This window comes from Neofelis nebulosa, chromosome 10 (genome assembly GCF_028018385.1).
Source record: "Neofelis nebulosa isolate mNeoNeb1 chromosome 10, mNeoNeb1.pri, whole genome shotgun sequence".
NCBI lineage: Eukaryota > Metazoa > Chordata > Mammalia > Carnivora > Felidae > Neofelis > Neofelis nebulosa.
Genome location: NC_080791.1, coordinates 65,087,591 through 65,111,349, shown reverse-complemented (window position 1 = coordinate 65,111,349; position 23,759 = coordinate 65,087,591). Strand labels below are relative to the sequence as shown.

Sequence of the window (23,759 nt, the reverse complement as noted above, 5' to 3'; positions counted from 1 at the left end):
AGTGATGAAGATCCTGGCTAGAGCCTCTTGGTTGCCAGTAGCCGGGCCTGAACTTCTGGAGTTGAGTCCGAAGGAAGGCAGACTACAGGACCTGGCTCCAAACCTGTCCTAACCTACCTCTGTCCCAGAGGCCCTTGCTTGTCTGCCTGTCTTTGGCCTGAGGCTTCCTTTGACCCTACCCTTGCTCTTCTATTGCTTCCTCATGACTGGACCAAGATCCTGACTTTCCAGGTTCCAAAGGAATGACCTGAAGCCCGTGGGCCTGAGGCAAGCAGGAGCATACCAGGATGGGGAAAAGCAGCTAGTCCAGACCTGCCCAGCCACCCATGGGCCATTTCCTAACCCCTCTGCCTCATGTGATCTGTCTGTAAAGAGTTTCTTGGTCTCCTAGCTCTGGGCCAGTTTTCTCTCTCAGACTGGCTTCCATAAAAGCTGATTCTGGGACAAAGCTAAGTATTTCTACCTTGTCTGCGTCTAATATAGTTTACTCCCCAATTATATATAGCTAAGGTAGGCTCTGAGAAGAACAGAATTCGTGTCTCAGGGCACCTCCATGTGGTACAAATGAAACAAGGTCTTGCCTGTGCAGTGAGCTGACTCTCAGGGGCATCTGTGGGTGGCGCCGCTCCTGCCTGGCTGCCCAGGGGTGACTCAAACCACCCCCACCCACCCACTCCATCCTGTCTCCAGCCACACCCTCTTCTCTCCAGGGCCCATACTCCTAGGAGCTCTGCCTTCTCTTCCAGGGTGAAGGCTCTGGATTCCCTCCCCTAAGAGGAGAAAAACCCCAAGAGCATCAGCCCAGACACAGGCAGATGTGAAATCTGTCAAATTTTCTAAAAGCAACAGCAGCTGCGTGAGGGTGTGACAGCTTACCGCAGAGGTGGCTTTCTTTTGACTTAGGAGGGAGGTTATAAGCGTGGAGTTTGGATTCCAGCCCTACTCTGCCTTCCTCTGACAGTGAGACCTCAGGCATGTCTAGTTCTTCTACCTGCCGCTGTGTGACCCTGTGCAAAACCACGCATCCTTTATAAGCCTGTTGCCTGACACGTAAATTAGGACCCACAGCATCCTCCTTGTCCTTTGCAGAGAACTCAGATGGGAGAAGATGTTTTTGTGTGTTTTGCCCGCTAGAAAGCACTGTGCCCACCTGCGGAGTTGTTAGTGAGAACATGGTGGCTGCGTAAGTGAAGGGTGCCTGCCACCCCTTACCCCTGAGACGTCCTGACCTGCAGGGCTTTGGAAGAGAAGTTTGGAGAAGCTAGGGGATAGTTTCCTTAAGGGGCAGCTTCCTGAGACAGCAGCCCATGATGAAGCCATGGAGACTCATGGAACCAGCCCCATGCCTAGGAAATGGGCCTATGTCCTCTTGCCCCACGGCACAGGTACCCTTCTCTAGTGACCAGAGCTGTCCTGTCCCCTCTTGGGGGCTCTTTCCACATGTGGGAGACTTGGAGGCTGGTTTGTGCGCTCAGATGAAGCCTGAGGTGCCCTAACAACCTTCAACCTAACCTTGGTCATCCCTCCAGACCCAGGAGGGAGGTGTGGCTGGGTGTGCCTGTCACAGTGCCGGCCTGGTGCCCCCTGTTGGCCAGGATGCTTCATCTTTTTTGTTTTTTCTCCAATATATGAAATTTATTGTCAAATTGGTTTCCATACAACACCCAGTGCTCATCCCAAAAAGGTGCCCTCCTCAATACCCATCCCCCACCCTCCCCTCCCTCCCACCCCCCATCAACCCTCAGTTCTCAGTTTTTAACAGTCTCTTATGCTTTATCTTTTTGAGTTACCCTCTCAGATTAGCCACGAAGGGCGCTCTCTCCCTCCAGTGGTTTTCATTTGACCCAGAGGCAGCCTCTGTGTCCTGGATCCAAGCCTTCACACCCCTGTCCCAGCGGGAGAGGGCAGCACTCCTTAACTGAATCTGGGCTGGGGGGCCTGGAGGGCCTCACTGTGATCTTATTCGTTATGCACGTACCATAACTTGTGGTGCCTAATGTAGGACAGGCTCAAGGTCTGAGAGAGGCACCGTCCCCCCACGGGCACGCCCAGTTTTTGGGTCGGGCGTAGGCCTCAGAAGATGCAGAAATTCCAACAAAAGACAAAACATGAATGCAATAGTGGAAGCAAACAGGTCAGAGAAGAGTGGTGGATCCAGTAGTGTCTGAATTTCCTGGGAAGCAGGGCTGGAAAAGTGGGCACAGTCAGGTTTCCGGATGGGGAGGGCTGGGAGGAGGCAAGGGGGCACACTGGAGCCCTCTCCTCCCTGGGGAACATCCGACTGCAGATGGGGTGAGCAGGGCCGGACCTCGCTGTGAGGCCTGGCCGCTGGACCTCCCAGGCCTCCTCCCCTAACCCTAGGACTTGACTTTTTGTCAGCTGGTTTCTCCTGTTCTCAAAGGGGTATTTGTTTTTGTTGTTGTTTGTTTTGTTTTCCTTTATAACAGCTTTATTGAGACATAATTTGCATGCCACACAATTAACCTTTTTAAAATGTATAATTCAGTGGTTTTTAGTATATTCACAGTTGTGCAACCCTCACCATTACCTAATTCAAGAACACTTCCATCACCCTAAAAAGAAACTCCATACCCATTAGCAGTCACTCCCCATTCCCCCCTCCTTGGCAACCACTAATCTACTTTCTGTCTCTGTGGATTTGCCTGTTCTGGACTTTTCATATAAATGGAATCATACAATATGTGGTCTTTGTGGTTGACTTTTTCCCTAGCCTGATGTTTTCAAGGCCCATCCATGCTGTAGTGTGAATCGGTACTTCCCTTTATGGACCAATTAATACTCCACTGTATGTATGTATCACATTTATTTTTCTTCTCATCAGTGGATGGATGTTTGGATTGTGTTTCCTTTATAGCTGTTGTGAATAATGCTGATATGAACATTCACATACAAGTTTTTGTGCGGGCACATGTTTTTGCTTTTCTTGGGTGTGTAGTTAGAAGTGGAAGTGCCAGGTCATGTGGGAACTCTGTGTTTAGGGATATTTGTAATTTCAAATAAGCAGTGCAGGAGAGTTTAGGAGAGAAATCCTTTGTTGTCCGGGCTTCCTTGCCTGGTCCTTTCTGGGCTCCTAAGGTTTGGAGGAACCTTGGGTAAGTCATTTCCCCTGCTGGCTTCAGTTTTCTGATCTGTGAAATGGGGTTCTCGTGGATCCCTGCTCACCCTGAGAGCTTTTGCTAACAATTACTGCTCACACAGTGTGTCAAGGATTGCAAAGCACTCTGTGGGTTTAGCTGCTTTAGTTCCTTAGCCCTGTGAGATGGGTGCCACACTCCAGTTTTGCCGACGGGGAAGCTGAAGCTCAGAGAGCTTAAAGGACCTGACTGAGTTTACATTGTGGGTCAATGGCAGAACCTGACCTTGTACTGGACTCTAATGAGTCCAGGTCCCTTGCCTGAACTCCTCCCTCAAATGTGTCTCTGGGTAGGGCAGGGCTCTCTACTCTGGAGGGACCTGTCCGAGCCGCCATCATGTCGTTGGCCCCGTCCTGGGCACTGGGAAATCAGGGCCCAGACATGGCTGGGTATGGGCTCTGAGGTAGAATGGTGCTATAGGAATAAGGATTCTGCAAAAAGTCCACTTTTTAGCTGTGTGTCTTTGGATAAGTTGCTCTACCTCCGTGAGCCCCAGTTTCCCATCCATAAAACTGAAACAATAATTGCTACTCATAGCACTGGAGAACGTGGTAAGATGTTGGATGTGAAGCGGCAAGCATGAAGCCAGGGAAACAAAAAGTGTCACCTATACACCTAGCACGTGAGGAGAGCTTGGAGAGGGCATGGAGTATTGTGGGCCCATTGAGAGGTGGCCATGCCAGTCGGGACCAATGTTAAGGAGGAGACATCACTTGGGCTGGCTGGGAAGGTGGGAGATGGGCGGTCCCAGCGCTTTCCAGCCTGGGGCTGCCAGAAACCAGGAGGGGCTTCCGGGGTCTCCTGAAAGATCTCCCATCTCGAGGAGAGTTTGTGGACAGACCCCGCTGGTGCCCCCAATCCTCCCCCGCAGCCTGGCCTGTAGATGCCTGAGAGGGGGCTTGCATGACTGCCTTACTTACCCCGAGTGGTAATAAAACACTTTAAATTTATTGTGACATTTGGATTTAATTAAAAAGTACACACTTAGGGAAGTAGAACATAATGGGGAGAGAGGCAGGGTGGCTTTTCCCCTCCTTTCTTCCCCAAACTAATTAGCGTTGTATTTTAAATTGTTTATGTGCCGCTAATCATCGTAATAAATCATTTATACTGAAAAAGACACACTCGGCTGTGCCCGCCGCGCGGGTTCCGCTCGCCGGGCTCTATCGCGAACAAATTGATCTGGAAGTGAATTTATTAACCACTGGGGAAGAAATCATTAGTGCTTTCTCTAAACATTCCCCAGGTACGCTTTATTGCCGCAGTTTATGCTGTAACTAAAAGGAGCATTACCCAGGCCCATGTTGTAATTTCCTTGCAGAGCTGACAGCCCACTCCCAAGCTGGGGAGGGGGGGGGGGCCCTTGCCTCCCCTCCCATATGTGGTCCAGTAGCCCCAGCCCTTTCCCTTTGGTCCTCATTCCAAAAGGGGCTCCCTGTGAGGTCTCCGCAGGCCCAAGTCTTCGGCCACCCTTTCTGCCACCTCTCAGCTGAAGAGTCGTTCACAGTCACTCGTGTTTGTGTCTCAGGAGTGTGGCTTAAAGCAGCAGTGGTCTGAGAACTGGAGAACTGGGGAACGGGGGTTGTGAGGTCGCTGGGGTCAGAGTCTCGTCATGGACCCGCTTTCCCACAGAGATGGGGGAAAGGCATCAGTAGTGGGTTGATCCTATGCTCGGAGGAACAAATGTGGCTGAGCCGGGACCCAGGCAGGAGTGTGGGGACCATAACTGAGGCTGCCAGGAGCATCGTCTGCCCTCCTGAGCTTCCCACGGCCTTCCCGCTCCTAGCCCTGGGGCCTTTTCTGGGGTTTGGCTGAGCAGGTGGTCCCACTCAGCTTCCTGAGGAGTCCCAATTCCCTGTGTGTCCCTGTCCACCTCACCATGCCAGGCCCAGAACTGTACTCAATACTCCACACACGGTCTGTCAGGTGACAGACAGTATGATTGTCAGCTCTTTGGCTGCAGCCACCATGCCTTGGATGATGCAGCCTGTGGCAGCCACACCAGCTCTCCCGGCAGCCAGCCTATCCTGCTGACTCACACACAGGATACTTTCTTGTCCTTTGTACTGGGGGGACTTTGGACCACTCTGACTTCACAGGGCCTGCCTTCCAAGGCACTCACACTCACGGCAAGCTTTCTCCCACCAGGTTTCTGGGAGGGAAATTCACTCCTGAACCAAGATCTCTCTGGGAGACCGTGGCTGGTCTGAGATACAAACCCTGCCCGTCTGACTCCAAAGCTCTTATTCTAAATGGCTTCACCCACTGGTGCCCCGTGAGCCTCCTCAACCAGGTTGGGAGGTGAATAGGGATCTGGCCTTGCCTTGCAAGACCTTGCCTTCAGCTTCTCTCATCCAAGTCTATAGAGGAGGGTGGAGCAGCCCTCAAGGCCTCACCAGGGAGCTTCAGGAAGGACCCCAGACAGGCACCCCAGAGGTCATGCTGTGTCAGCAAGAGCCGAAGGGGCTCCTGTCCCTGTGGCTCCTGGGTGCGGGGCACTGGAGTCTCCCTCCTAGTCCCCTTGTCCTCCTTTCCCTCATCCAGCCCAGTGGCTAGCAGATAGGTTCTGGATGCTTCGAGAAGGAAGCAGAACCCAGCATCTGGCTAGGCTGAGCTTGCCTGGAGGGTCCCCTCCTTATGTCTGGAGAACACATTTAAAAGTTTGAATTCAAAATTGATTTTGAAGGGCCCTAATCTCTGATCCCCTGGTGCTCACGGTGTGTCTGCAGCTCCTGCCAGACTCTCGTTTTCTGGTTCAGCGCGTTGGTGCTCACGTCCCTGATGCTGTGAAATTGAGACTCGTCTGAGAGTCCGTGCTCTCCTCCTCCTCTGCAAAGACTGCAGGCCCCTTGGGAGCCCTGTTTCATTAGATGGGTGACGTGGGCTTTGCGGGTGCCCAGGGAGCAGCTGAGTTGCTGTCTGGGGAACACAGCTTCCAGACGCTTCCCTGCTGATTTCCCATAGCTGTACAGCTCCAAGCAGCATTCTGTCAAAGGACCTGGGGGCTTGCTCCAGCAGCCCTGGATGGGAGGGGGCTTGGCAGAGGCTACAGTTAGAGAAAGGCTTGGGCCTAGGGTTCTTCTGTAGTAACCTTTGGGGGCTTTTTCCTCCCACTGTCCTCAAGAGGCTCAGACTTGGCTGGGAAGTAGGAGTGGTCATATCATAGCCAAGAGGACCCTCAGGTGGGGAGTAGGGGAGGCTAGGTCTGTGCCAGGCAGAGAAGGGTGCCCAGGCCACAGGCACAAAGGGAAAGATTGAGCTGATGAGATTTCACAGATGACTGAACTTTGGGGCTCTACCTCCACTCTCTGAGGGTTGGGATGGAGCATTTGTGTGCAAGGGGACATTCAAAGGGGGACTTCATTCCTCACAGGTCTGAGGGGTTGGAGAAGAGGATTGATGCCCCTTAATCTAAAGGGTAGAGGGTTTATATTTGCAAAAGAGCTGTCATTTTGCAGCTGGAGCCCTGGGTAGGCCTCTCAAAATTCCAGATTGAGGATGGCAGGACCTAGGCACTGCCACAGATCTGCTGTCTTAGGCCACATAGGTATAGGTGCCTAGCAGTGTGTGGCATGGGGCAGCAACAAGCCTGATGGGAAGGCTCCCATCTCTGGGTAGCCTGCCTGTCTGCATTTAGCCCCCTCTGGCCTGAAGACTCTTAGTAATATCTGGATAGATTCTGCTTAGTCTTTTTATTCATTAACTGAACTGATGGTTAAAAAGTGATTGCTATGAGGCTCAGTGCTGGAGACACAATGGTGAACAAGGCAGGACTAAAAAAATAGGCCTTCATGGGGCTTTCGTTCTTATGAGCGAGGCCAATCATTTGTCTTTAGTACAATCACAAAAAAGTAAAACAATTACAAGTTGTGATTAAAAACTCAGAAGGAAATGACAAGGGAGTCATGTAAATAAGGAAATAAGGTAGTCAAGGAAAGCCTCTCCGACGAGGTGACATTTAAGCTGAAGTCTAAGGATGGGAAGGAGCCAGCCACACGAAGAGGCAGAGAAGGGTGTTCTGGGAAGGAGACATAGCATGTGCAAAGGCCCTGAGGGAGGAGGGAGATCTGGAAGGAATGTGGCTGGTGCACAGTATTGGAGGGGGAGGCAGGAGCCAGACCACATGAGGATATCATAGGCTCGTTGAAGAGGGTGGATGTTATTCTCAACCCACTGGAAGTTATGGAAGGGTTTCAAGCTGAGCAGTGACCTGACCTACTTTGTTTTGAAAGATTTCTATAGCTGTTGTGTGAAGAGTGGAATGTAGGTAGTAGACGTGAGAGGCTGGTCAGGAGCTCTGCTGATGGTGTGTGAAAGATGGTGGTGGCTCTGGAAATGGGAAGAAGAGGCAGGATGGGAAGCGGGAATCAGCGGTGGGAGAGAGTGAGGATGATGGAGGGTCTGAGGGCGGCTCCCAGTCTCTGGCCTGAGCATCTGGGTGGATAACGGTGTTAGTGTGGTGAGGGGAAGCCTGGGACACGGGTACAGGGACCGGGTTTTGGGGAGGAGGTCCAGAGTCCTGTTTTCGACCTATTGCTTTTGAGATATGTGTGAAACTTCATGGAAACAGAGAACTGGAAGAGAATGCCTACACTCGTTCTGCGGATAGCTATGCAATTAACTGAAGCATCATTGCCCATGACGGACTCCAAAGAGCACACGCAGCTTCTGATGTTTCTAAGTCCCCTTCACTGAAGAACGGCAGAAAATTATGTGTCTCTGGAGAGCAGATTCCATTTGCACCTGCTCCAGTGTCTCTCAGTGCATCACCCAGGCCCCTGCAAGGTCTACGCTGGGTTCCCTAAAGCCGTTGCCAGACACCAGGCTGTGCTGGGTCTGGCTTCTCTCAACCATGAGGGCCCACGAGATGTGTGTGGAAACTCCTCAGCCCCTTCATCTCCAAACACTCGAACGTCATTTGCGGGTTCAGGCTTTAGGACACACCATTCTAAGGAGGTTTGATCCACCAAAAACACGCTGCAAAAATGCCTGCTGCTTCCTACACCTTCATAGGAAATGGCTCCTCTGGGGGGCACTGGGGACCAGAGGCTCATCCTTCCCCTGCAAGGGATCTTTAGAGCTTTCTTCTTTTGGCAGGCATCACATTGGGCCCGAGCAGAACTTTGCTTTCCCCATTGCTTAGGAAAAAGATGATTCCATACTGCCTCTGGCCAGGACGTAGAACAGGAGGAGATGAGGCCAGCAGCCTGGGTCTGAAGCTTACCCTTAGGCAGGTTGTGTGATTTCTCTGACCTCAGGGATCATCATGAGGAGGACAGATAATGCATGTAAAGCACTTGGCACATAGTAGGCATTGAATAAAGGATATTATTATCATGCAGTTGAACGTGACTGTAGTGGCTGCAGGTATATGGGGACAGCACTGGGCAGTGCTTTCCTTCTGCCTTCCTGCGGTGGTGGACTGTGGAAACCTGGAGGGACTTAACACTTTAGAGAAGGCAAGAATTGCTGGACCTCCATTCTCTTTTCTTTTCTTTCCTTTCCTTCTCTTCTCTTCTCTTCTCTTCTCTTCTCTTCTCTTCTCTTCTCTTCTCTTTTTTTATTATGAACTCTTTTTTTTTAATGTTTATTTATTTGGAGAGAGAGCATGTGAGCAGGGAGAGGGGCAGAGAGAAAGGAGAGAGAGAATCCCAAGCAGGCTCTGCTGGAAGCACGGAGTTGGATGTGGGGCTCAAACTCATGAACTATGAGATCATGACCTGAGCTGAAACCAAGAGTCGGATGCGTAACCGACTGAGCCACCCAGGTGCCTGGACCTCCTTTTAATTTCTTATCCTGAGTCTGGCCCCTCTTCTAGGACTCCCTCCCTCCCCTTTTCCCTCATTCACACACAAGCCCCTGGCTGTCGATTGAGGCTCGGCCCAGCAATTAGGCTCTGGGCTAGAGCACCCAGCCTACCCCTCACAGCTTGGCTCAACCCCCTGAGGTCATGTGCCATCTCAAGGCTTCTATGTCTCTCTCAAGACTACAATGCAAACATCTTAGGTCTGCCTCTACACATTTCTTCTGCTCCCTTTTTCATCCTTAGTTTCTGGTCCATGTCCCCTTTCTGGCCCTGCCTAGAAGCTCTTTCAAGGTTCCACAGCAGCTATAACTTCTGCAGGGCCACCAGGTGAGCAGATATGGTCTATGACACACAAGAGCATGGAGACTGTGCCCTGCCTGGGCCATCGTTTCTCCTGTTCTTAACCTAGGCCCTGCTGTAAGCATGCTTCCTGGCATCATTCTGGCATCTAGACTGCAGGGGAGAACCCAGATGCTATATCCCAGTGAGCTTTCCTCAACCAGGCTGTGCAGAGAAGCCATGGGGCACGGGCTGGATGAGAATCTGAACTCTGGAGTCAGGCAGGTGGGGACTTCAGTCCCTGCCCTGCAGCCTTCTAGCTATGTGACCTTGGGTAAGGACTTGAACCTTCCTAAGCCTCTGCTTCCTCATCCGTTGAGTGGGTGTAATCATTTAGTACCTCAGAGTTAATATGAGGATTCACTGAGATAACAGGTGGAGTGAGTGCTGAGGAAATGGGAGGGGGCAGTTTATGAAGAGGTGTCCAAAGTCCTGACTGAGAGGTCTCCATTTTAGTTCTTTTTTTTTTTTTTAACGGAGGTATAACATCTATGCAGTAAAATGCAGAAGTCTCAAATGTTCAGTGCAATGAGTTTTTACATCTATGTGTGCCCCTCTAAACACCACCCAGATCAAGACCTAGGACACTTGCAGCTTCTCACCATGCTTCCTCACGCCTTCTGCCTCACCGTAATACACACCATCATTCCGACATTTCTCACCACAGATCAGTTCTCCCTGTTTGGGTGTTACATACAAATAGAATTATACAGTATGTACCTTTGCCTCTGGCTTTTTTCATTCAACATTCTGCTGTCTGATTCACCCATGTTGTTATGTGTATCAGTGTATGTGATCAGTGATCAGTTGTTATGTGTATCAGTGTTATGTGTATCAGTCTTTTTCGTGGCTGCGTATTATTCCATTGCGTGACTGCACAATAGTGGATCATCCGTTTTACTGTCCATGGCCATTTGTGTTGTTTTCATCTGTGGGGTGTTACGAAGAAAACTGCTCTGGAAATCCTTGTACGTCCCCTCTGGTGGACATAAGCTGCCATTTCTGTTGGGTGTATACCTAGGAAGAGAATTGTTGGATCATAAGACGTAGATAACTTTTCATAGCTGATTTTCTTAAGCTACTGCATCAAATCCTTTTATAAATCATGTCCATTATCTCATTTAATCCTCGGAATAATTCTTTAAACTGGGCAGTCCTCATTTAGCAGGTAGGTAAATCGAGGCAGAGCTGGGAGGTGTTGGAGCCAGAATTCAAGCTGAGGCCGTCTGTCTGAAGGGCCCACAGTCTTCGCGTCTACACAGCCCCTCTTGACCCCCTTGAGGGGCAGTGCCAGAGTGAAAGGGGTGAGCTGGCCACCACCCCCAGCCTCCCTCCCCTGGCCCAGCGGGGAGGTGGAGGCCACGGGAGCCCGGCTTCTCTCTCTCATCTCGCATGGTGAGTGCACCACCTGCGAAGGGGTGCGCAGAGGGGTGGTAATGAACGTGCTCTAGGTGCTGTAGCCACGCGTTTCAACAGTTGTTCTCGTTGGCTTTTGATTCCAAATGAGTAGGAAATGCTATTAGTTCAGGCCTCGTCTGCCGCATGGCAAGGCCCTGGGATAGAAGTGCAGTGAGACGAGAAATTGTGGAGATAAAACTGGTGTGAAATGGAGGCCTTCTCACAAGGCTGGATGTGTCCGTGCGAAATGAAGTTACTTCTGAGAAAACGAGATTTAAAGAGATTCTGCAGAATTAGATTACACTTTCAAATTTCCTCATTAAACAGGGTTGGTGCCACGGAGGGGCCACTGGCTGGCCCTGTGTGGGACCCAACTCTGCAGTTCCAGGCCCAGGTGCAGGCCCACGTGGGCTCCTTGCAGGTGGCAGGGACCCAGATCCCCAGAGACTGCAGACCCCTCCCCCCAGCAGCTGGAGTGGGTGTAAGAAGTGTGGGACTGACTTTCTGGATTTTCACCACCACTCCCGTGGGTCCCTGTGGGCGAAACCCAGGGGGCTCTCACTCTTCCATTTCCTTGGGAAGATGGAGTTGAGAACAGAGCACCAGGCCCCCTACTCATGGGTTTTGCTCATGTCAGAGCTTGATTTTGAGCTATGACCCATTTTTTGGAAATGTTTTTTATTTTTTTTTAAATTTTTTTTTTAACATTTATTTATTTTTGAGACAGAGAGAGACAGAGCATGAATGGGGGAGGGGCAGAGAGAGAGGGAGACACAGAATCAGAAGCAGGCTCCAGGCTCCGAGCCATCAACCCAGAGCCCGACGCGGGGCTCGAACTCACGGACCGCAAGATCGTGACCCGAGCTGAAGTCGGACACTCAACTGACTGAGCCACCCAGGCGCCCCTGGAAATGTTTTTTTAAAAGGCAGTAAATGTGCATGTGACTGCTTGTGCATGGATGTGTATATTTACATGTGCACACCCATCATGCGTGTGCTCAGATGTGTGATGTGTGCTTTCGTAAAACTTCCTGAGTAGCTGCTGTGTGCTAACACTGCCGGGTTCTGGAATAAAACTTGTGGAGAGAGTCAGTAGACCCAGTTCTGCCTCTCGCAGCCCCGGTGTACACGTATGTGATTATGTGTCAGGCACAAGTACTTGTGTGCCGTTGTGCACGTTGGTAGCCGCGTCCTGCATCTGTGCACCCTCTCTGTAATGCCTCCCTCCTGGGTCTGCCAGCTCCTCAGAGCTTAGCAGTGCATGGCCTGGCAGCAGGGCAGATGAATCCAGTACTTGGGCCCAGAAGACAGACTGCCAGGATTCAAATTCCAGGTGTGTCCCATGCTAACAGGGGCAAGCTGGAACCTTTCTCGGGCCTCGGTTTTCCCGCTGTTAAAGTGGGAATAATAATGGTGTCCATCTCATAAGGCGGTGTGAGCCAAGCGCTTAGAAGCCGAGCGCTGCCAGCAGCGTCAGGCATTACCTCCCTGCAAGTTGCCCTTGGCCCCAGGAAAGCCCAGCTTCCTTCCCAGAGGAGGAGAAGGGGGGCCCGTGGTGAGGAAGAGAAGCCCCGGAACTGCACTGGGTCGCTGTGTTGTGCTGTGTGGACACAGATTCAGAAGCACTACTGAGACACATGCAGAGGTTATGAGCAATGCTGAGGCCACACCCACCCATGGCCCCAGAGGAGCCCGCCCTGAGCTGCCACAGCAGTCCCCTCCAACTTGATGGGTCACCGAAGTAGCCTGTTGGACAGACGGGGCTGCTTCCTTCTGCACACCTCTGCAGTGACCACTGGACTGTCCTTTGGGTATCGCTGGACTCTAGCCAGCACCTGTGTGATCTTAACCGTGGTGGCACATTCAAATCCGTTTATTTGCCTCAAAGTGAGTGATCTTCGCTATCTGAGGGACCTGAGATGGAGCTGTGAGTAAGGTCACCCCTTCCCGTGTGCCAAATGGGGTGACACTGATCAGAGCTAACTTTTGACTGCCAGGTCCAGTTAGTCCTCAGCTTCACATAGATTTTCTCCCTTATTCCTTAACTGACCGAGCCACCCAGGCTCCAACTCTCTTATTCCTCCTGGAAACTCTATGGAATAGGTACTATTTTCAAGTTCATTTTACAAGAAAGAAAACTGAGGCACAGAGGAATTAAAGTCACACAAAGGCATCAGACAAACCCAAATTGAAGGATGCTCTATAAAATAACTGGCCTGTGTTCTTCAAAAATGCTAGTATCTTGAAACACAAAGAAAGGCTTAGGAAGTCTTCCAGACTTAAGTGGACTAAACTGGACAAGTAAATACAATGCATGCTCCAGAATTTATTTTGCCATAAAATATATTATTGGGGAAATGGGTAAAATCTGAATGAGGTCTGTTGGTAATAGAAGTGTTACATCAATGATCATTTCCTGGTTTTGTTAATCGTATTGTATGAGAATGTCCTTGCTTTTAGGAAACACACATCCAAGTATTGAGGATTATAAGGCTTCATGTCTGAAGCCAACTCTCAAATGATTCGGAAAGAATATTATAGATATTATAGGGAGGTCTGTAGGGAAGGATAAAACAAACATGATAAAATGCCCATATTTAGGGAATCTACACAAAAGGTATACCAGAATTCTATTTTGCAACTTCTCTGAAGGTTTGAAATTACATCATAATAAAAAGTTAAAGGAGAAAGGAAACAAGTGTCAGAACAGGGGGAGGGCATCCTGAGATGCATATTAATAATACTGTCCAGGGGCGCCTGGGTGGCGCAGTCGGTTAAGCGTCCGACTTCAGCCAGGTCACGATCTCGCGGTCCGTGAGTTCGAGCCCCGCGTCAGGCTCTGGGCTGATGGCTCGGAGCCTGGAGCCCGTTTCAGATTCTGTGTCTCCCTCTCTCTCTGACCCTTCCCCGTTCATGCTCTGTCTCTCTCTGTCTCAAAAATAAATAAATGTTAAAAAAAAAAAAAATTTAAAAAAAAAAAAAAAAAAAAATAATACTGTCCAGTTCTGGTGTGTCCCCCGCTGGATGCCAGACTCTCCTGTGGCTTCATATGTATGACCTGTTCTGTCCTCACCGTCATCTGTGTGGAAAGAGACCTTTATGGCTCCCATTTCACAACAGCAAGTCAGAAAGATGAGGGATTTGCTCCAGAACCTCCAGCTACTTGGAACAGTTCTCAGGCTGGAAAGTAGGCTCTCAGAGTTCAAGCTCAGTGCCCTGAGCCTCAGCCCCAGTGCTGACTCTGAGTTTTGGTCAACGGTGGGATGGGCAGGACCAGGCCTTTCTTCTGGGAGCAGCGATGGAGGGAAGGTCCTAGGACAGAAGCAAACAAGGTCCATTTGCAGGATGGAGAGGGATGCTATTCCAGGATTCTGCAGGGAGCAGATCCAGAGGGCCGAGCAGGATGTGCTGGATGTGGGAGGGAGCCTCACATGCCAGGTGGAGCTGCCAGTGGTGGGTGCAGGGGCCCAAGACACAACTCAGAGTGACCCAGGGCTGGATGGGGTGGGCATTCCAGGGCAGAGGACTGGCTTTGGAGGAGCTCAGCCTGCTGTCCACGCTGGAGGCATCAGTGGGACTGGGAGCAGCAGGCTTGGCAGTTTGGAGAGGTCTGCGTGCCGAAGGTGAGGGGCAGCGTGGCCTGGGGTGGGTGGGTGGGGATTGCCGAGGACTTGGGTCTGACCTGGCAGACCACTTGTGGGGGTCCCTGTGAAGAGGAGGGCTTCTCTCCTGGCTGGCGGGTGGGTGTGGAAAGAGCCAAATGACCTCTGGCAGTCCCTCCTGGTCACTGGGACTGTCTGGCTTGTCCTCAGATTAAAGAGCTAAGGGTAAGTGTCTGGCAGCCGGATGAGTCAGACTGGGAGGCTGCCTCCTTCCACTATCAGCCTGCCTGGTATAGAGGCGGGGTAGGGGTTTGGCCGATCTCCCCTCAGATGTCATCCCCCAACACCCTGAGATTGAGGAGGAGCAAATAGGCTATGTGAACTGGTTTCTTTAGCTGGGTCCCCGCGTATGTCTGAGCTTGTGCCCGCACGTGCGGGCAGGCTCAACATCATCCATTGTAAAATATCAGTGTTTTCATGGGTGAGTAGTAATTACTGGGTAATGCTTTAAAACCTTTCCTGAAGGAGCGCAAAGCTGTTTTTTTCCTAAAGTCAGGAGTACATTAAAAGGATTACCATGTAGATTTGATTTTTAGATAACACTAAAATGGATCCCAAATGGACTTCAGCAAAGGGATGCTATCTCCTTAATGGAAAGTGCATGGCCCGAGGCTCAGCTCCCAGAGCCAGGCAGGGGAGGGAGGGAAGAGGTGTCTGCGGGGCTGACTGGCAGGCTGGGTGGGGGCTGGGGAGGCAGGGCAGGGAGGGAGAACCCTGACCCTCGGGGGAGCATTTCACTTCATTTAGGGAGCAGGAGACCAGAGATGCCCCCTTTAAACCTCCTTGCCTTTCCAGGAGTGTTTTTAAGTCTCCTGAACTAACTCAGTGAGAGCAAACAGTATGGATGCTCCCTAAAGAAAGAAGGGGTGAGTCAGACTTCTCCCAGGACTTCAGCCTTTCTAGGCAGAAGAAGGCTCAAGGTCCCCTGTGCCCTGGGACCTCCTTAGGCAGGCTGGCCCTGCAGTTCTGTGTCTCAGTGGGTGTCAGAAACTGGCAGAAGCTGTATGGTTTCTTTTTTTGTTTTAATTTTTTTTAAGTTTTTATTTATTTTTGAGAGAGAGAGAGAGAGAGAGAGTGTGTGTGTGTGTGTGTGTGTGTGTGCGCGCGCGCGCGCGTGTGGGCAAGAGGAGAGGCAGAGAAAGTGGGGGACAGAGGATCTGAAGCAGGCCCTGTGCAGACAGCAGAGAGCCCAACACAGAGCTCAGACTCGCTAACCGTGAGATCATGACCTGAGCTGAAGGCAGATGATTAACCAACTGAGCCATCCAGGCACCCCAAATCTGTATGACTTCTTAAGAGTTCTCCAGGGCCCAGGAAGCAGAGTTCAGTACCCTAGAGCGGGGTTCCCAGGCCTTGCAGAGCACTGCTGAGGGCCAGGCCCAGCCCAACCACAGGCAGGGGACAAGGGACCTGGGGGCAGCTTGTGACTTCACGCCTCATGGCCTCCCTGGGTCCTGTAGGTTCAGGGTCCCGCCGGTGATGGAACTGCCAGCTCGCGCTGCAGCTCACAGCCCTGCAGGCTCTGGGGCCTGCTAGGCATGCTGGGGCCTGAGCTTGGAAGGCCAGCCTGTCCAGAAGCCATGCCAGAGGGAGGATAGAGCAGGACAGACACTTTTAGTGCTGGAGTCCTTCCTTATTTGGGGGTATAACCTAGTGGATCAGGTGGATCCTCTGAGTGTGGCTTTTCCAGTTACTCACACACCCCCTGCTACTGAGAGCACAAGCGTAGAGCCCTGGGGGGCTTGGGCCTGCTGCCAGTCCAGGCGAGCAAGGGGCAAGCCAGCCTTAGTGGAGCTATCCTAGGGGCCTGGCCTGAGATTTCCAAGTTGGTGTGCGTGTACAGGTACAGCTGTGCTGGCTGGCTGCTGCTTCCACAGGCTCCGGGGACAATAGCCCCACCCTGGGACCCACACACCTCCTCACCTCCAGCTCTCCTGACTCCTCCCCCATTTGCCCACACCTGATTCCTCCCTGTAGGCCAGACCTTGGAAAAAACACTTCAGAGCCCCCTTAGCTCTCAGGGATGCCTGCTCCCCAGCTGGCTTCCACGGCCTCCTCAGAGCTCTGTGACCAGGCTGGACCCAGCCAGAGGAGACACAGGCAGGCCTGAGGACGTAGTCATCCTGGGCCTCATCACTCTCTCAGACCAATTAACCTTTAGAGCTGCATTAAGGAAATTAGTCAGCAAGCTTCCCAGCTAACAGCCAGGCCCTGCGGGGACTGCAGGAAGGAGGAAGGAGGAAGGCAGCCTGAGCTGCCTCTCCCCTGCCCTCACCTGTCCTGCTGCTTCTGGCGGGTCACCTCCCCAAGGGAGACACAGGAGGCAGGGAGGACCCCCCAGGGCCAGCTTGATTAGTGGCTTACACTAGATTTTACCTTCAGATCTTCTGTGCCTTGGTTTCTCCATCATTTCTCAGAACATTTGCCTGGAAGAATTCTGAGGGCCCTTTTGACCTGACATCTGTGGGTTTTGAGACTGGGGCCCCTTGGAGGCTGGTCCTCCTCTGAAGGCAGAGGAAGGGTCACGTGCCAGGAAGGGGGAAGAGAAAGGGGGCAGTGGGCCGAGGGTGGGGTAGGAGGGATGCCAGGAGGTGGGAGCTGAGCCCAGAGCCCTGGAGAGTGCTGGGGTCGCTTGGAGAGGATGGGGCCAGGAGAGGGGTAGACTCCAGAGGCTTGGTGGGGAGCCAAGGAGGCAGGAAGGGGTGGGCTGTTCCCCTCCAGAGTGGACTCCTCCACCTGAGCTCATGTCAGGGAAGGCACCCCCCACCCCCACTGCCTTCATGAGGGGCTCTCAGGCAACTCTTAAAGGCACCCCCACCTGCCCCCAGCCTGGGCCTGGCTCTGAGACTCCCTGCACGTCCCTCCGAGCATAATCTTCACCACATTCAAGCCTCAGGGCTCTACACACATGTCCAGACTCAGGACAACATCGGTCCCCACCTCCTCCTCAACTTTTTCTCCCTGTGGTCACTCCTTGTGGCCCCAAGGCCAGAGGGTAGGAGGCTGTGCCTCTGTGCACATGCCTGCATGCTATGCCTGTGTATGTGGGATGTGCATGAGTGCATACACTTGACTACTGGGAGGTCTGCCTCTCCTTCCAGGAAGCTCCGTGCTGAAATTCCTGCCCTTGTGTTTTTTCTTGTATGTTGAGAAGCACCCATGGGCCCTGGGAGCTTCCCTCCAACCCCCCCCCCCACCCTGGCCTGTCACCCTCCCTACCTTGGCTCAGAGATTCTTATCCTAGTGGGAGGAGGAAGGATTGAGAGACTCTGAACCTCCCCTCCCTCAAGCCAGGGCAGGTAAAAAGTTTGAATCTAGCCAGAAGTTTTCCTAAGGAGAGCCCCAACTAGGCCAGGCCCAGCTGCAGGCATCTGCCAGGTGACCCAGAGCTCCTGCACACCACTGGGAGTGTCATGGGGCACCCCACTTTGTTCCTGATACTGCCACAGGTCTACATGAATAAACCAAGAGGCTGTCACCTGACATTTTAGGTTAAAATGGTCAAAGGCACAAACAATGTGAGGAAGTCTTGAGGTCGCAAAAAAGATCTGTGAGAGATCTGTTCTAGTGGACCCAAGCCCATTAAGAGATTCAGTTCTTCGGGCCACTGAAAGAGCCAGTCAGATGGTGGCTGCGTGAGGAGGGTTTCAGGCCTCCTATGGAGCAGACCACAAGGGAGGCGGTGGCAGGATGGACGGGAGACACAGCTCAGGGGGGCTGGGCCTTGGGGCTATGTGTGTGCCCTGCAGCACAGCAGATGCGGGGCTCCCAGCTGCCGCTGCAGCTTCTGGAGGGATCTTCTCAGGGCAGGGAACAGACTGTGCCGTACAGCTGGAAGGACAGGACACAGGACCAGGGGAGGAGGCTGCTGGGGAGAAAGTGAGGATGCCTGGGAACCCCTAGGAGAAGCAGTGGGCCCCTATTCCCAGAGGGATGGGTCCCAGGGCCTGGAGCCACAGGGTCCTTCCTATGTCCATCTGTCTGTCATCTGTCCATCCACAGGCGTGCCAATGCTCTCCGTCCAGCCCAAAGGGAAGCAGAAGGGCTGTGCGGGCTGCAACCGCAAGATCAAGGACCGCTACCTGCTGAAGGCACTGGACAAGTACTGGCACGAGGACTGTCTCAAGTGTGCCTGCTGTGACTGCCGCCTGGGCGAGGTGGGCTCCACCCTCTACACCAAGGCCAACCTCATCCTGTGCCGACGCGACTATCTGAGGTGGGCCTCCTGCCAGCCCTGGCTGCTCTGCTCAGAAAGCTCCCATCTCCCAGGACCCAGCAGGGCTCTGCCCCTACCTTCTGACCTAGGCCCTGTCTGTGTGCACTCGTCCCAGACAGTCCTAGCCCAGCCCTGCTCCGCTGGATGCTCACGGAGCCCTGAAGACAGAGCCACACATTAACTCCCTGGCCTCCATGCCCAGCACAGGTCGTGGGCAAGCCTTTGCAACCATTGGGCACTGGAGATAAGTTTCCCTAGGGCACCAGTCTGGTTTGGCCCCTGTCTTTGCCAGGTGCTTCTGACCCACCCTGTCCCTGGAATCTGGGAAGGGACACCTCAGAGGGCTTCCTGGAGCAAGTAGGGAAGCTCTAAGTCCCCTGGGTCCTGGGTTTGAGCTATGAACCTTCTGGCTTTTAACTTTCTCCAAGCCTTGGTTTGCCCCTCCTAGAATAGTATGAAGACTAAAGCTTCAGCTCACATTCCTTGGAGTTCTAACCCACCTTCCCCCACAACCTGGATCCTATTCCCTGGGGCTGTCTCCCCCAATTAACCCTCCCTTAGGCCATTTATGACATCAGCAAGGTTGGAACGAGGCCACAAAGTGGGGGCCTTGGCTGAGACCCAGCATCTACATTTGGCTTCTACACAGGCTGCTGGGTAGTGGCTGGGCCTTGTGAGGAAGGAAGGCCCATTGCATTAATTAATAGGTCAGGGCAAGGGCTTTGTGGGGCTCTCTCTGTTCACATCTGGGCTGTATGGGGGGTGGGCAGGGTTATCAACACAGTCTCTCCTACTTTGGGGAAGAGCCTAAGGTTTACCTGTCTGCACCTTCTCTTTCTTCTGCCTTCAGAAGTTGTTTGTTTGTTTTTTTTAATTTTTTAAAATGTTTATTTAGTTTTGAGACAGAAAAAGAGCATGAGCGGGAGAAGGGTAGAGAGTGAGAGAGACACAGAATCCAAAGCAGACTCCAGGCTCTGAGCTGTCAGCACAGAGCCTGACTCAGGGCTCCAACTCACAAGCTGCAAGATCATGACCTGAGCCGAAGTCAGATGTTCAACCGACTGAGCCACCCAGGGGCCCCTGCCTTCATTAGTTTTTAAGGTATAGCAGTAATCCAAGATCAGTGACCCAGTGTTCCTCACTGGGCTAGAGGAAAGGGCTGAGGCCAGAAGAAGGAGTTAAGAAAAGTTCTTTCTGGGGACTTCCCCCTTGATGACCTGGAAGGGGCCTCCAAGTCTGAAGGTTTCAGGCATCCTTGGGGGGCTGAACCTCCTAGGTTGAGGAGAGGTGTCACACCAACTGATGAGTACGAGAGGACCTAGAGAGAGGGGACCGCAGTGAAGGATGGGTTTGTCAACAGAGCCAAAGCACCCATAAGCATTCTGTGCTCTGCCAGCTACTGGAGCCTGAAAGTGTTTTTTTCTGGGCTCTGACAGAGGCCAGGGAATGACTTTGGGGCCAGGTAGGTCAGTGGGCTGGGGTGGGGGCAGACTTCCTGGGGCTGCTCAGCCCCAGATAATGGCTGTCCAGGGCCTGCCACCTCTGTAGCCACTGCTCGTTGGACTGGGGGCAGTGAAGCCCCCGCCTTGGCAGGCAGATGTTGTGGCCCAGCCTTTGTCTGCCTTAATCTGAGCCACCAGGCAGCTCAGGCTGATGAATAATGGAGCCAAGCTCATCTGCAGGCGCCTGAGCTTGAGCTGGACAAATCAGGGATTAGAGGGTCTCCTGCCTGCCTCTCAGCCCCCTTGCCTCACTCAGGGCTTGCTCAGCCAGTGTGCAGAAAAGGAGCAAGGAAGAGCCTGGCTGGCTCAAGCAATTGGAACACCCGGCCAAAGATTGGCCTGCACTGGGGAGAAAGTGTGCACCCCGCCCCTTGCACTCTGCAACCAGTAGCTAAGAGGAGGGGCGCCTGCGTGAAAGAGACATCATTCCAGGTGTCCTGGGAACTCTCTTTGGGAATCAGTCCTATTTTAGACTTGGAACAGGATCACCTAGCCCAGCATCCCCATTTTGAAGAAGGATAAACTGAGATCCAGGAAAAGGAAAAAGGGCTTTAGGCAGATCACCCAGTGAGTTGGTAGCAGAAAAAGACCACCCCACAGGGTTGTTGTCACGATTAAGTGAGTTGATCTTGGGGAGCACCGCAGTGGTTCAGTTGATTAAGCGTCCATCCTACTCTTGATTTCAGCTCAGTTCATGATCTTGGGGTTCGAGACCCGCCTAGGGCTCCACGCTGGGTGTGAAGCTTGCTTAAGATTCTCTCCCTCTGCCCCTCCGCCCACTTACATGCGCTCTCTCTCTTAAAAAAAAAATAAATAAATGAGTTTATCTTGTAAAGCCCTCAGAACAGTGCATGGCACATAGTAAACACACACTGTTATAGGTGTTCACTAAATGATCCATGACCGAGAGTTTATAGAAGTTCTCACAACAAGCCTGCAAAGGATGTATTTCAGTGTCCCTGTTTTACAGTTGAAATAAGTGAGGCTCGGAGACTCATGACTTGCCTGAGGGCAGGCAGACTGCCTCTGAATTCCCGCTTGTGTGAATCTGGAGTCTTCGCTCAGGGCCCAGCCCAGTGTTCTTCCAGTGGCCCTGGGTGCTAGCTGAACCCCGGTGGGAGCCGGGGAGGGGGCTTTGCCAGCCCAGCCCAGGGATGGGCAATGTCATCCAACCCCTGGAGTCCCTACGCTCCCCTCCCTGGATCGCTGTGCCGATTTCTCCAAAGCCTGATCTCTTAGCAGAATCTAGATGCTGCTGTCTGTGCTCCTTTCCCCTTGCCTAGGCCCACCTGCTAAGCCCACAGGAGTAGGGACCAGCGGGGCCCTGGGCAGAGGCAGCTCCCCTGTCCCCCAGCCCCCTGAACCCTCTGCACCTTTCCCTTGGCAGGCTTTTTGGCACCACAGGAAACTGCGCCGCCTGCAGCAAGCTGATCCCAGCCTTCGAGATGGTGATGCGGGCCCGGGACAACGTATATCACCTCGACTGCTTCGCCTGCCAGCTCTGCAACCAGAGGTGAGTGCTGAACGGGTAGCAGACCCCACATTCTCACCAGACCCCAGCCGATGCCTGCTGGCACAGACAAGGAGTGCTGTGGACTACATGCAAATGTGGGTCCTGCTGTGCATCTGGTGGTACGTCCGTGCTGTCCTGAGCATGCACGTGCATGCGTGTGTTTTGTGTGTGCCTGAGCCCTGGAGCCAAGTGTGTGTCCTCCAGCACCGTGTGTGCATATTTGTAGGGCACAGATCTGTATGAATATAATGGGTCTTGCGTCAGCGTACTGTGTGTGCACGCTGTGCCATGGACGTGTATGTATTTGTAAATGTCCCTGTACAAGGTAGGTATGCGTGTGTGCTCTGTGAGCAGGCGTGTGCATGATGGAGTATGCACGTGCACACATATTGAATGTGCACGTACAAGGGTTCTGAATGCATGCCCTGTGCCCTTGTGTATGTGCCATATGTATGTGCATGCATGTACATTTCAGTGAGAAGGTGTTCCCAGACCCGGCAGGTGAAATCCATTATGGGAATGGCTACTCACTCTTGTGATTCTGGTTCCAGTCTGCCTCCTTTCTGGTCTTTGGCCCCTACACAGTGTCCCAGCCCTGTGGGAGGCCCCAGGGACCTAAGGAGCCAGAACCCTCTGGAGCCCATGTCAGGAAGGAGCTTACAAGTGTTCCCAGAGGATGAGGTCCAGAGGGAACGCTGAGGGGATAGCTGGGGACTTGGCCAGACCCTCTGTTACCAAGGCCTCGGTGAAGTTGCAGTGCCACCTGGTGGTTGGATTGGAATCTGCTGGGACTGGGCCTATGACCCTGGGTCCCACTAAAGGCCTAGCCACCTGGGGGACATCTTTGGGGAAGGGCTAAATCCTCCAGTACTTGAGGAGGGCCAGGGGGTGGGGGCAGCAAAGCAAGGCCTTCTTTAGGTGGGAGGGAAGATGGTGGACAGAGCCACCTCCTCCTGGAAGGATGCTCCTCCAGGAAACCTACAGATTCTGTTCAAGAGTACCCTTCACTGAGTCATCCTCTTAAGTTGGGGAAGGGAACAGAGGGATGGAAAAATCAACCATATTGCCCCTTCCTCCTTCCCTACTTCTACCTCTCTCCTTTCTTGGTCTTTTTCTGTCTCTTTGTCCTTCTCTCTCTTTCTCCCTCTCTGGGACTGGGGTAGGCTATTCCTTTACCTTCCCACTGACCCCACCCTTCCATGGAGACCTGACTGTGGCCCAGACTTGTCTGTCCTACACCCCAGACTGCAGGGCCTGGCTAAGGACTAGGCTGACCCAGGGTGATTGACCAGGTTTGCTATGAGACTTTTGGGGATCACTTCTGGAAAATTCAAGGAGCAAACTCTCCAGGACCTCAGTTCTCACATGTCCACCTCCTGGGCTGGGCTGGGCCTGTCTGGAGCCTCCACCATCCACTGGGACCTCTCCATGGCCTCTTTCTCCTGCTTGGATTTTCCAGATTTTGTGTGGGAGACAAATTCTTCCTGAAGAACAACATGATCTTGTGTCAGATGGACTATGAGGAGGGACAGCTCAATGGCACCTTTGAATCCCAGGTTCAGTAATGCCCGGCGCCTGGCCTCCAGGCCCATCTGTCCGTCTGCCTGTCTGCCCGTCTGTCCACCCGCCTGGCCGGCCAGCCACTCTCCTGCCGATTAGAACTCCTCCGTCCTCGATGGGAGGGACGGCCCTTCCTTCGCCGCCCGTCTGTGTGTGACCCCTCCTGGGGCCAGGCTGGGCCTGTACAGTCTGTCTTCTGTATATAAATGGGAACATTTATTTTATGAGAAATGTAATGCAATTTTATTACTGGCGTGGATTAAACTTATGAATGTTTCCGGGGAGGTTACTGTGCGTTGATCACATGACTAACACAGACCTAGGGTCCCTCCCCTCTGCCTGGGAGCAGAACAGGGCCCTCCCTTTGACCCTTCCAGAGCGGGGTGTGGAGCAGGGCATGGGGCTCCAGCATGTGCTGTTGCTGGGTAGAAGGTGGAGGGAAGGGGACAACTCCAAGTATCCCACAGCCAGGGGTGGGCTCTCCCCTGGCAGAGCATATACCCTGGCTCCCAAGATACAGAGAGGCATGATGAAACCCTCCCTTCCCTGGGTTCCTGTGTTACATCCCTCCACTGAGACCCCCAGCCAGGAACCCAGCCCTGACCTCC

At 52.8% G+C, this 23,759-nt stretch overlaps 1 protein-coding gene across 2 annotated transcripts in view; it reads left to right on the top strand.

The window, feature by feature from the left end:
- The window catches only part of LMO1 (LIM domain only 1), a 41,913-nt gene extending 18,486 nt beyond the window's left edge, over window positions 1-23,427 (top strand). For both annotated transcript variants that reach the window (XM_058688143.1, XM_058688142.1), the window contains 3 exons: window positions 18,363-18,576; window positions 21,466-21,591; window positions 23,051-23,427. In XM_058688143.1, coding sequence (XP_058544126.1) covers window positions 18,363-18,576; window positions 21,466-21,591; window positions 23,051-23,156 — 446 coding nt within the window. In that variant the 3' untranslated portion in view covers window positions 23,157-23,427. The remainder of the gene's footprint in view (window positions 1-18,362; window positions 18,577-21,465; window positions 21,592-23,050) is intronic.
- Window positions 23,428-23,759: the final 332 nt, after the last annotated feature.